The sequence below is a fragment of the Myotis yumanensis genome, unplaced genomic scaffold (genome assembly GCF_028538775.1).
Source record: "Myotis yumanensis isolate MYYU_CA2020_CCGP unplaced genomic scaffold, mMyoYum1.0.hap1 SCAF_5, whole genome shotgun sequence".
Classification (NCBI taxonomy): domain Eukaryota; kingdom Metazoa; phylum Chordata; class Mammalia; order Chiroptera; family Vespertilionidae; genus Myotis; species Myotis yumanensis.
This window is the reverse complement of record NW_027223756.1, coordinates 86877157-86889881: the sequence shown is the minus strand read 5'-3', so window position 1 is coordinate 86889881 and position 12725 is coordinate 86877157. Positions and strand designations below refer to the sequence as shown.

The following is a 12725-nucleotide window of genomic DNA, read 5'->3' as shown; positions in this document are numbered from 1 at the left end:
CCCAACCATTTACAAATAGAAAAACAGTCCTTAGCTCGTTAAAAGCCAAGAGGCTGGTTTGTTTTCCCAAGTGCTGATTGGCATTTGCCAACACTCGCTCTGAGGTTTCAGCCCAGGAGTTTGCGCTGCTGGGAGGGCGCCGTTAGGGATGCTGGCTTGGGATTGGGCCAGGGATAGTGGGCGGGACCGAAGGTGGGCATCCTGACGTGTACGTGAGGGGGAGGAGTGTCCCGGATTGGTCCACACCGGCGGCTGAGAGCGCGAGGCGTGTTAGGCACTCAGCCAATCAGCGCTGCAATTCCACATTGCCCCGCCTCGCGCTAGCGTCTACGTCACGCGGGGAGTGCGCTACCCCTCTTGCTCGTCCAGCACCACTTCCGGGCACAGTCGCGGCGTGACGTCAGGAGGAGGGCAGGTAAGGGCTGGTGGTAGGGCCCGGGGAGTGGGGTGGAGTGGGGGTGTCAAGCTGCTCACTCACCCATCTGGGAGCCGTCCTACTGACACGAGCACGTCGGGGGGGCCCCACGGTTCTGGGGTCGCGGGCACGTTGTCCGGAGCGGCCCAGGTCCCAGTCGTGACCCCGGACCCAAATCCCGGGCTACGGCCGTGACCCCAGACTCAGCCTTGGCCCATATGATGCCTGCAGGGCCTCTCGGTTTACTACATCTAGAAATGGAACCAGTAAGCCCCTGCCTCGCTGGGTCGTGGTAAAATAACTGGTAAAACGGTGGACATGAGAAACAATCAAAACCACCAACGTGGTTAATTCGGCGTTAGGTGCTGTTCTGAGAACTTTAACTCACTGAGTCTTAACTGCAGCCTTATCAGGTTGGTACTTGGAGGCTCAAAGAGAGTGAGCAGCTTGTCCAAAGTCAGGCCGCTAGCAAGCAGCAGAGTCTGTATCCGAATCCAAGTGGTATGTCCTGGGCAAATACAGTCTGTGGTTACTCCTGACACCAGGCATCAGAGATTGCCATCTGTCCAGCCTACTAGCCTCAGCTGTGCCATTCACTGGGGCGGTAGACCATGTTAAGATCCTGGCTCCTGTAAACGAAGGACTTTGTGCAAGCCCTTCCCACTGTGTTATTTCATCCACAGCAACCCCCGAAAGTCAGCCCTGTCGCCCTCGTCCGCTCTTTACAGGTGAGGACATGTAACTCAGGGAAGCTCAGACACTGGCCACGGTCTCCCAGTGAGTGAGGAGTAAAGCTGAGATTCAAGCCCAGGGAACTCTGACCCCAAAGCCTGAGTGGGCACTTAGCTATTTTGTTAGCAAAAACATCCAGGGGCACTCTTTACAGATGGAGGACCCAAGATAGAGGGAGGTTCAGGGCAGTGTCGGAGCACCCTGGTTCTGCCGCCCCATCAGCTTCTGACCCTGGGCAAGTTACTTAGGTCCCCAAGTCAGTTGGAAGTAATAGTCACAATACAGAGGAAATGAGGCCATGATGTCAGGTTCGGTGCAGCGCCTGGCCCACCGTCACCATTCGAGAGTGCACAACCAAGTTAGCAGAAGCAATTAGGCCAAGCTTCCTGACTAGCACAGGCCAAAACCAGCCTGATTTTGTACAGCCTGCCAGCTAAGAGAGATACTCACTTCTTAAATGATTGGGGAAAACTCAAAAGGAGAATAATTTGTAACGAGTGACAATCATGTGAAATGAGAATTATTTCAGTTATATTGATATGAGTACAATGCACCCATTCATTTACATCTTGTTCACAGCTACTTTCTGTGAACTGGGCAATGGGCAGAATTGAGTTGTTGGGACAGAGACAGTCTGGTCCGGAAAGCCAGCAGTTTTTACTAAATGTTCCTTAACGGAAACCTTGCCAATCCCAATTCAAGACCTAAAAGTCTCTCCTCCAAACATGCAGGGTGTAGGGGATGTCTAACCCCCAGTTTTAGGAGCCCCTGCATTTGATACCTGTGTCACCTGCCACTGATTCTTAATGGAAATTTCAATCAGTTACCAATGGTTCTTCCGTCAGAACTTTTCTTTTAAATATCGGCTTTTTAAAAAATATGTATTTTATTGATTTTTAGAAAGAGGGGAAGGGAGAGGGATAGAAAGATAGAAACATCACCAGCTGCCTCCTGCACGCCCCTACTGGGGATTGAGCCCACAACCCCGGGCATGTGCCCTGACTGGGAATCGAACCAGTAACCTCCTGGTTCCTGGGTCACCGCTCAACCACTGGGCCACACCAGCCAGGCAATATCAGCTATTTTTTAAGTGTTTAACTTTTTGTTTTTTTTATCCTCACCCAAGGATATGTTTATTGACTTTAGAGAGAGAGAAAGGGGGAGAGAGAAACATCCATCAGTTGCCTTCTGTACCCACCCTAACCAGGGATCAAACCACAACATTTTGGTGTACGGGACTACACTCCAACTAACTGAGCCACAGGCCAGGGCCTTCTGTCAAAATTAATTTATTAGAGGCCAGGCACTGTCCTTGGTGCCAGAGCTATGGCCAGGTGAGATCTTGCAGAGGAGGCAAACTGTAGACAAGTAAACAGACCCAGGGTGGTGTGATAGGAACTCCAGGGAGAAGTGACTCCAGTGAGGCCTCTGACAAAAGTGATGTTTGAGCTGAGACCTGTGACAGAGAACAGACAGCTCTTGGAGGAGCGCTCAGGCAGGTGGCCTGCACTGCTTAGCCTCTGAAGGCAGCCAGGAAGCCAGAGTGAGCACGCGGGAGAGGGGTGAGAGGCAGGCTTGGAGAGGGAGGCAAAGGATCCATAGCCCACAGCCAGGGGGGTAAGGGGGGAACGTGATTCTCAAAGCAATGGGAGTAACTGGAGGGGTTTAAGCAGGAGAGCGATATTTTGGATTTATTTTTTAAAAGATCCTCCTAGCCCCTGTGGGACAAACAGACCGTGGGAATTGCGGGCAGAGTGAGACCAGAGAGAGGCGGCTGCACTGCTCCAGGGGAGCGATGTCAGGGGCCATGGAGGGGTGAGAGGTGTTAGCTGTGAATATATGTTGGATGGCGAGTGGACAGCACACTGTTTCTAAACCAACAAACGCTGCCTTTGGACCCCTGGGGGGAGGCTCTTCAGAGTCGACACCACCTTACCCAGCCCACAGCATCTTCTCAGGGAAGCCGTGGCCCCTCTGCCCGGCTCCCCTGGAGCGTGGGACTGGGCAGATGGTCAACACAGCACAGTCCGTATCAGTGTCTTGTCATCTTTTCAGATTGGCCACGTTGAGGGTGAAGACCAGTAGGCAGCTCCCAAGATGGTGAGTAGACTGGCTTGTGTTTCTTGGGGTTCTTCTCTAGTCTTCATTAGACCCCCACAGTATCCCCTTCCTCCCCTAAAGCCCTTCCCTGTCCCTGAGCTCTAAGATGGTGTTTTCAAACTCTGCATTCATGATCCTCTGGTGCAGTAGTTCTCAAACTTTGCTTCACATTAAAATCACCCCAGAAGCTTTTTTCTTTCTTTGATTTTTTTTTTAAATGAGGTGAAATTCTCATAACAAAATTAACCATTTTAAAGTGTATTTTCCCATGGCATTTAGCACATTCATAATGTTGTGCAGCCACCATCTCTAACTACTTCCAACACGTTTCCATCACCCAAAAGGAAACTCCTTCCCTATTAGCAGGCACTCCCCTTCCCCCCTCCTCCAGCCCCCAGCAACCACTAGTCTGCTTCATGTCTCTATGGATTTGCCTATTCAGGACATTTCATGTAAATGGGATCACATACCATTTGGCCTTTATATCTGGCCTCTTTCACTTAACGTACTGTCTTCAAGGTTCACCCGGGTTGTAGCATGTATCAGAGCTTCAATCCTTTTTATGGTTGAATAATATTCCAATATGTGGATGGACCACCTTTGGTTTATCCATTTATCCATCGATGGGGATTTGGGTTGTTTCCACTTTTTGGCTGTTGGGGATGATGCTGCTGTGAACAAGTATTTGTTTAAACATGTTTTCCAGGTTCCTTTTAAAAGCCCAGTGTTCAGGCGCCACTCTGCAGAGCAGGTCCTCTGTCAGGAGTTTTCTGGGCGTCGATCCCAGATAGCAGTATTTTAGAAACTCCTCAGGTGGTTGTAATGTGCAGCCAAGTTTGAGACCCACTGCTTTGGTGGGTCATTCAGTCATCTCAGCAGGTGGCTGCCAGCTTTTGAAAAGAGACTCCCCAGCCAGGGTAAGGGTTCTTTCATGAAACCTGTGCAGCTGTATTGCAGGCATGTCTGCCCTGTTGCATTGTTAAATGTGTCTTGCTGTAAGTCAGACCCCCAAAAGTACAAAAGCCATTGCTCTAGGAGAGTGGAACCCTCGTGGAATTTTCCATGGCAACAACAGTGGGCTTTTCCCAGGTCACCAGTCCTCGATCAGACACGGAGCCCAGGGCCGTCCTCAGCCTCCCTCATCCAAGTCCCGCCCCTCAAGGCTGCACCACGAGGTGCCCTGCAGGACCCTCTCTGAGTCATGTCTCTCTTCTGCTTTCCAGGGTGAAAGGAAAGGTGTAAACAAGTACTACCCTCCGGATTTCAACCCTGAAAAGGTAAGAGGCAGGCTTCCTTCCCCGTGTCCATGATTGCAGAGACCTCACGGGGCAGGGTGAGGTCTGTCCCAGGCATCCTCATCATCGGAGCCACAGCTGCAGAAGCATGGGCGGCCCTGAGATCTCTCTGCCTTGCTCTTGTGTCAGGAGTCTCGGGGTAGTCTTCATTCCCAGAGGTAAACATGGCTCTCATCAGTGACCTTCTACTCTGTGCTCAGCTTGGCGTATTTCCACAGAACTCAGGATGAGGTCAGGCACTCAGGCCCTGGGGCAGATCCCAGCCCCTCTGGTCTCCTCACACCCTCTGCAGTTCCCTCTGCTTGGAATCTCTTCCTCCATTTGACCACAAGGTTTTTTCTCTTCCTTTAGGTCTCTGCTCACCGAGGGCCTCCCTGACGGTTGTCTCATTCTCTTATTCCATTACCTAGTGCTTTGTTTCTCTTCATAGCCCCTTTAACTCCCTGACACATTGTCTGTTTACTTGAGTATTGTCCATTTCCCCTTTAGAACATTCGCTCCACCCGGGTGGAGACATTCCATCTTGTTCACAGCTGTGTCCTCATACTATAGAGGCTGAGTAAGTCTGCTGAGTGAATCAGTGTGATCTGGGTGCATGGCCCCAGGCCCTTGACTCAGCCTCTCTACACTACAGTTTTCCCATGTCAAAAGGAAATAAAACAACCTGTCCTCACAGACTTGCTGTGGGATTAAAATGAGACAACGCACATAAAGTAGCCAGTAAACGTTTGCCAGTATTGTCATCTCACCTAGTTCTCCCCACGACACCCAGAGGTAATTATGGAACCTAGACTCAGGAAGGCAAATGGTGAGGTTACTACCCAGGGTCACACAGCTCTTTCAGCTCTTAAATGGGAGAGGAAAGATTCAGATTCATGTATTCATGAGCCCAACCGCACTGGCTTCACCAGGGCCTCTGTGCCTTCCATTGTGCTGTTGCTACCCCTGGTCGGTCATAAGAAAGAGGCCTCTCTCAGCCTATGCAAGAGAGCATGAGATTGCCCAGCTTAGCAGTGCTAACCTGCTCCTTCCTCCCTGTGCAGCATGGCTCTCTCAACCGATACCACAACAGCCACCCGCTCCGGGAGCGGGCTCGGAAGCTGTCCCAGGGCATCCTCATCATCAGGTAAGGCCTGAGAACCCCTGCCCCTTGTGCCACCTGGTCTCAATCTCAAGGAGAATTCAGCACTCCAACGTGCCCAGTGCTGCAGGATCTTAATTCTGTTAAGCAAAGAGTCACCATATCAGTCAGCTGTTGCCACATAATCAAACAATAAGCACATATTGCTCACAAGTCCAGGGGCTCAGCTGAATGTCTCTGTTGGCCTGGCCTGGCCTGGCCATAGGAACATTGGTCAACCATTCTCTATCCCCCTCAGTGTGTGCCCTTTGCGGTGCGGCTGTGGCCAGAGTTGCAGGTGTGGGGTCTAAGGGAGAGCCCAGTGGACAAAAGCAAATAAGCTGTTTTCTGTTTGTGTAGATTCGAGATGCCATATAACATCTGGTGTGATGGCTGCAAGAACCACATTGGCATGGGTGAGTTTCCACCCGCCCATTCAGTCCCACAGACATTGAAGCCCATTAACCACCAGGGTCATCTCCATCAGGGACTCCCAATCAGGAGTCTGGGAAGAGGTGGCACCCAAGTGACTGGCGGGCTGCGGATGCCTCATTGCAGAGTGGTGTGGAGGCCAGGCTTTGAGTTCATCTCCTAGCTGAGTGATCCTGGGCAAGTGACTGAGCCTCTGTGTACCTCAGTTTACCCATCTGTAAAATTCAGGTGGTCTGAGTGTCCACCTGTGTGGCCTGTGAAGTATGTAGTGCACAGCCTGGCCTGCGTGGTTCAGTGGTTGAGGGTCGACCTATGAACCAGGAGGTCACGGTTCGATTCCCAGTCAGGGCACATACCCAGGTTGCGGGCTCAGTCCACAGTGGGGATGTGCAGGAGGCAGCCGATGAATGATTCTCTCTCATCATTGATGTTTGTATCTCTCTCTCCCTCTCCCTTCCTCTTTGAAATCAACAAAAATATATTTTAATAAATAAATAAAGTGTGTAGTGCACAGCACGTGGCGTATGGGAGGGCTCGTAAATCCAGTCTGCTGCTATCACTGTCCTTGACTGTCACCATTAGCATTTGGACCCCTGACTGTGCCACAGGTGCACTGATGGATAGACAGACAGGCATGGTCAAGGTCTTGCTCAGCCTTGGTCAGATGACTCAACTCTCCTGACTTTGTTTCCTCCTCTGGGATCCTCACAGCGCCTCCCTCAGCTCCTCACACAGCACCTGGGCCAGGGGAGCAGCTCATTCTGTAAACAGGAGCTGATGGCTCTCTGTGAGAGGATCCAGTTCTGGCAGGGGCTGTGGAAGTGCAGGAAGGGGTAGGCCAAGCCACCCGGCTGCTGAGGAGGACAAGTGAGCCCTGTGGTGTCTCCCTGATCAGACCCAGCCAGGGAATCTGCCCTAAAGGCCACCAGGTGCTCAGGGACAAAAAGTGGGGCTTGGCCTGACACCACCACACATGGGTCACCCTCCGGGACATGAATGGAAGCAGGACCCAGGAGCGGAAACCCAGCTAAGCCACACCACTCCCCAGCCCACACTCTGTTTTTCTAGTTGAAGCATTTTTCACTGATAAACAAGGTCATACAGAATCAAGAATTTATATCATCTAACTAGCAAAATAATAAAAAACCTGAAACTTCTCTAGAAAATAATAAGTCCAGCCCTTCTCAAATGCTTGCTGAGCCAGGCCCTAATTCTAAGCAATATGTGTTTTATTAGCTTCTGCAGTTTTCACAATCGCCCTGTACAGTAGGCATTCTAATCATCCCTATTGCATAGATGGGGAAACAGGCCCAGAGGGATGAGGTTGCTGGCCTGAGCTCACACAGCTGATAGGTGGTGGAATTAGGGTTCATCCCAGACCCTCTGGCTCGTGCCTACCCTCCTCTGTGGCTTGAGCACCTGTCACACAGTCTGAACACAGGTCTTTGCTCCCTTGAATTTCAGTGCCCTCCTGAGGTACCTCCCCTGCAGGGGAGCAAAAAAACCCCCTGCCTACTCCCTACCCGGGTGCATGGGCTCCAGCCTAGCCTGAGCCTTCACTCTCCCCTTCTCCTTGCAGGTGTTCGTTACAACGCAGAAAAGAAGAAGGTTGGCAATTACTACACGACCCCGATCTACAGGTAGAGGCAGCCTGGCAGGTGTCTCAGGGACACGTGGGTGGCCACAGGGCGAATGGGCGGTAAAGGAGTCTTAAGGGAGGGGAGCTGGTACCCTCTTCCTGATGGCCATCACCTGTGTTCTGTCCTGAACATCATCCTGGTGTGTCAATCAGTATGTCCCTCTGTCTAGACCCCTCCATGGCTCCCACCTTCCTCAGAGTAAAAGACCTCCCCATGGCCCACAAGACCCCTAACACCCTGCTCTATCCCATCCCTGCCCTCACCTCCCACACTTCCCCTCGCTCACTCTGCACCAGCCACAGGGGCTCCTCACTGTCCCTCTCTCTTACCCAGAGGCTCCACCTCTGTTCTCTCTGCCTGGAACACTCAATCTTCCCCAGACATCTGCAAGGCTCCTTCCCTTGGGTTTCTACTCCAGCACCACCTCTCAAAGAGGACTTTTCTAACGTGGCGAGTACCACCCCACACTGTGGTTGCTTGTGTCTCTGTGGGCAATGTGGTCCCTGCTGAAATGTTCATCCCTCCAAGTGTAGGTTGATTTGTTTCACTGCTATGTCCCTGGCAGCTGGTGCCAAGCCAGCCACAGAGCAGCCTAGCTCAGGAGTGTTTGTTGAGTAAATGAATGAGCGAACAAATGAGTGAATGAATAAACTCCAGACAGAAGGTTCTGGCGTAATGGGACCATGTCTGTCTCGCCCAGGGCTGTATCCCCAGGTATGGGACTTGGTAGGTAGTAGATGCTCAGTAAACACTTGTTGAATGATGAGCACAAGTAGGAGGAAGCAGGCAGGGGTCACATGGCAGCCTGGGGTGGCTGCAGTGTCCTGATTCCTGCCCACCTCCAAGATTCCGGATGAAATGCCACCTCTGCATCAACTACATCGAGATGCAGACAGACCCTGCCAACTGTGACTATGTGATCGTGAGCGGTGCCCAGCGCAAGGAGGAGCGCTGGGACATGGCGGACAATGAGCAGGTGCTGACGACAGGTGAGCACCTCAGGCAGCCCCAGAACCACCCCTGCCTGACCCTTACCCTGACCCTGAGGTGGGTCCCAGAAGGCCCAGCCACACTCCTGCCCTTGCAGAGCATGAGAAGAAACAGAAGCTGGAGACAGACGCCATGTTCCGCCTGGAGCACGGGGAGGCCGACCGAAGCACACTCAAGAAGGCCCTCCCCACCCTGAGCCACATCCAGGAGGCACAGAGCGCCTGGAAGGACGACTTTGCCCTCAACAGCATGCTGCGGAAAAGGTTCCGGGTGAGTGGCTTCCAGCCCAGGTTTGGAACCACAGGCAGGCAGGGCACCTGACATCGCTCACATGGCAAATTAAGACCAGGTCCAGCCTTATCCCCACCACATACTAGCTATAGGCATGTCATTTCATCCACTGAGTCTAATTTTTCCACCTGCATCAGGAAGACCTCACAGCGCTCATGGGAGGCACCTAGCCCAGCGGCTGTTTTTAAGCTCGTAGCGCCTTCGCCTGTGGGGACTGGGCTTCGCTCTCGACAGATCTCCAAGGGTAAACGAGCCTCAAGCTAGGGCACGGGTGAAGCCTGACCCTGCTGTGGGTGTCAGGGTACTGACCAACTGGTCAACTCCTAACACACATTCATGGGCCCACTCAGCTGTCCCAAAACAAAATCCATAGACTGTCAGCCTGCCCCAAATAATTTCCAAAACCATCCCTGCCATGTGCTGACTATGAGGAAAAAGGGAAAATCGTTTATAATGAAATACATATAAAATGCATATTTTAATTTGCATAATGTGTGGGCAGGATATCTGCACCTGTATGGAGAGTCACTGAGGGCACAGGTACAAATGCTAAAGGACACCCAGGGGTATTGCCGTCAGTGACCACAATGGCTACTGAGGTTGTGCCAAAAAAGCTTGGTGGGGCTGTGAAAACTCACCCATATAGATGGGTTTTTCACCCTTGCAGGGTCTGACAGGGCACCGTGAGAACCTTCTCCTCCTTCTCCCACTCTGTGGGGTAGACTGTGCCCAGGACACTGCAGATGGAGCCCACGCAGGAGCATTAGGGCTAACCCCACAGGCCACGAGTTCCCTCACTACCCTACAGCTCCCATCTCTTCCTTTTCTGATCACTCTGTGGTCATCATTAGGAGTAAAATTACTAGTTTGTTTTTGTCTTTTTATTTACTTGAGAGAGAGAGCAGGGAGAGAGAACAATCAATTTGTTGGTTCACTTATTTATGCATTCATTGGTATGTTCCCTAACTGGGGAGCGAACCCTAAACCTTGGTGTATGGGGACTACACTAACCAACTGAGCTACCCAGCCAGGGCTCTAGTTTTCTTACTAATTACTTGTTACTAGAAGTGCTTCCCTGCAGCCAGGCCTGTGCCCTGAGCTGTGTGTCCCCTGCCTTCTGGGCTTCTGCACGTGGTAGAAGGACCCTCAAACATAACATCCCAGTGAGCCTACCTCAGTCCCTACCCTACCCTGCCCACATTCCCTCTTCTCAATAAAGAAGTTACCTGCCCACCCTGGCTGGGTGGCCCCATTGGTTGGAGCATCATCCCATACACCAAAAGGTTGGGGGTTCAATTCCTAGTCAGGGCACAAACCTAGGTTGCGGGTTCAATCCTAGGTTGGTGTACAGGAGGCAACCAATCTCTCCTCTCTCTCTCTCTTCCTCTCTCTAAAATCAATAAAAACATATCCTCGGGTGAGGATTAAAAGGAAAAGAAGAAGGCATCTGTCCTAGGCAGAATTCCCAAAGCTTGGAGTTGGACTTGACTCCCCCTCCCCATCTCCAGTTAGCAATTCTGTCAGCCTGGACCTTCAAATTGTATCTGGTATCTGGCTGCTTCTACCACCCCCATCATCTCCTACCTGGACTAGCACAGTCCCTCTGCCCTGGTCTCCAGGCTCTCACCCTTGCACCCCAACATTCCGTTTCTCCCCCACCCCCACCAGAGGACACCTATGAACACCGGAGTCAGTCACCTCCTTCCTGTGTTCAGAACCCTCCCTCCGTGGCTCCCACTTAAAGTAGAAGCCAAAGTCTTTCCCCCCAGGTCTGAATGATCTGCCCCTTCCCCTCCCCGCCCCCATCTGCACCTTCCCCTTGTTTGCTCTGCTCCAGCCACACTGGCCTCCTCACTCTCCTCAGCAGCTCCAAGCATACTTCCGTCTCAGGGCCTTTGCACAGGCTCTTCCACCAGATTCCCACATGGCCCCTCACTCAGATGTCTTTTCTCAGATGTGATCTTCTCAGGGAGACAGTCCCTGAGCCTCTTCTTCACCCTGTCTCACATTTAAAGCTGAATCCCCTGGCCACTCCCTACCCCTTTCCTGGCATTCTTTTTCTCCCATCACATTTGTCTCACTCACCCACTAGAATGTCAGTTCCACAAGGGCAAGGGTTTTTGTCTGCTCTCTGCTCTGTTCCCAGTGTCTAGAACAGCCGTGGGCAAACTACGGCCCGCGGGCTGGATCCAGCCCGTTCGAAATGAATAAAACTAAAAAAAAAAAAAGACCGTACCCTTTTATGTAATGATGTTTACTTTGAATTTATATTAGTTCACACAAACACTCCATCCATGCTTTTGTTCCGGCCCTCCGGTCCAGTTTAAGAACCCATTGTGGCCCTCGAGTCAAAAAGTTTGCCCACCCCTGGTCTAGAACAAGGCCTGGGACGAGATGGGTGTTACGTAAATATTTGTGGCATGAGTGAGTGAAGAGCTGATGGTACACGTATTAATAACAGTTGTGCTTCCCATTTGTTAAGCAACTTTTGTGGCCCAGCCATAGTGGGAGCTTTGAGAGGAGGTAACAGACCCGGAGATCTGGAGCAATGCTGTGAGTCAACAGGCATGGAAGAGACACGGCTTTGATACCCACCTCACTTCCCCCAACAGGAAAAGAAAAAAGCCCTGCAGGAGGAGGAGGAGAGGGACCAGGCACTGCAGGCCAAGGCGAGCCTGGCCATCCCCCTGGTGCCTGAGACAGAGGACGACCGCAGGCTGGCCGCCTTGCTCAAGTTCCATACGCTGGACTGTGCGTGGGGCTGAAGGGCATGGGTTGGGATGGGGAGAGATGGGGGGTCCCGGCTTTGAATGGCAGACCCGGGCAGAGGGTGGCTCTGGACCTCTTTCCCCTCCTCTCCCTCTCCCCCAGCCTATGAGGACAAGCAGAAACTCAAGCGGACAGAGATCATCAGCCGCTCCTGGTTCCCCTCGGCCTCGGGGCCCAGCAACTGCAGCAAAGCTGGCAGCGTCCTGAAGAAGCTGGCCCAGAACCGCAAATCTGCACCTGTGGGCTCCCCCATCACCGTGGGGGGCCTGGGTATTGTTCGAAGGCAGTCCCGGGAGACCTCAGAGAGCCCACAGCATGCTGCTGAGACCTCCACGCCTGGGAAGCTACCGGTGTCAGAGGGCACCACCCAGGACATGCCCACATCCCCCCAAGACTGCTCTCAGGAGACAGCCAAAACACCCAAGACAAAGGAACCTCAAGGGCAGACTGGGGGCTGTCAGGACAGGCCCCGGTCCTCATCAGGCTCCTCCCAGGAGGCAGCCGATCCCCAGGACACTACACACCCCTACACCCTCAACTCTTCCCTTGTGGCTGACTACTCAGACTCGGAGAGTGAGTGATTACGGGACTGGACCACCAGCCTTCCAAGACCTCAAACATTACCCCTTCCTCAGACCTCGCCTTCCCGAGGGATGGAATTATTTATTTGATCCTGAAGAGGGGGAGCGGGTGTGTGTGCCGTGTAGGACATCCCCCTTCCCCCCAAGACTTATTAAAGTCCTGCTTTGCCCTTGCCTCCGGTTACTAGATGGGCCCAGGGGCTGCCCCTCTACCCCACCCCGCCATCCAACCAAGCTGGCAGGCCTCTCATAGCAAATGGTGATGCCAGGCCTACAGCTGTGACCACAGCGATGGTCCTCACCCAGGGTGATGAGGGTTTCAAGGTAGTGGCTCAGGTTGGTCTGCAATCCGGACAGACT

General features: G+C 52.5%; 1 protein-coding gene across 2 annotated transcripts; it reads left to right on the top strand.

Moving 5' to 3' along the window:
- The first annotated feature begins 352 nt into the window (after positions 1-352).
- Positions 353-12539, top strand: YJU2B (YJU2 splicing factor homolog B). 2 transcript variants are annotated; one of them, XM_070416201.1, is made up of 11 exons: positions 385-415; positions 1099-1143; positions 3203-3247; positions 4471-4524; positions 5586-5668; positions 6023-6078; positions 7674-7734; positions 8581-8723; positions 8822-8994; positions 11628-11766; positions 11887-12539. In XM_070416201.1, exons 3-11 carry the CDS (start codon positions 3245-3247, stop codon positions 12363-12365), a joined length of 1191 nt encoding a protein of 396 aa, XP_070272302.1. In that variant the 5' UTR covers positions 385-415; positions 1099-1143; positions 3203-3244; the 3' UTR covers positions 12366-12539. The 2 variants fall into 2 exon arrangements, with proteins under 2 accessions (XP_070272301.1, XP_070272302.1); XM_070416200.1 differs by lacking the exon at positions 1099-1143 and having other exon boundaries at positions 353-415.
- Positions 12540-12725: the final 186 nt, after the last annotated feature.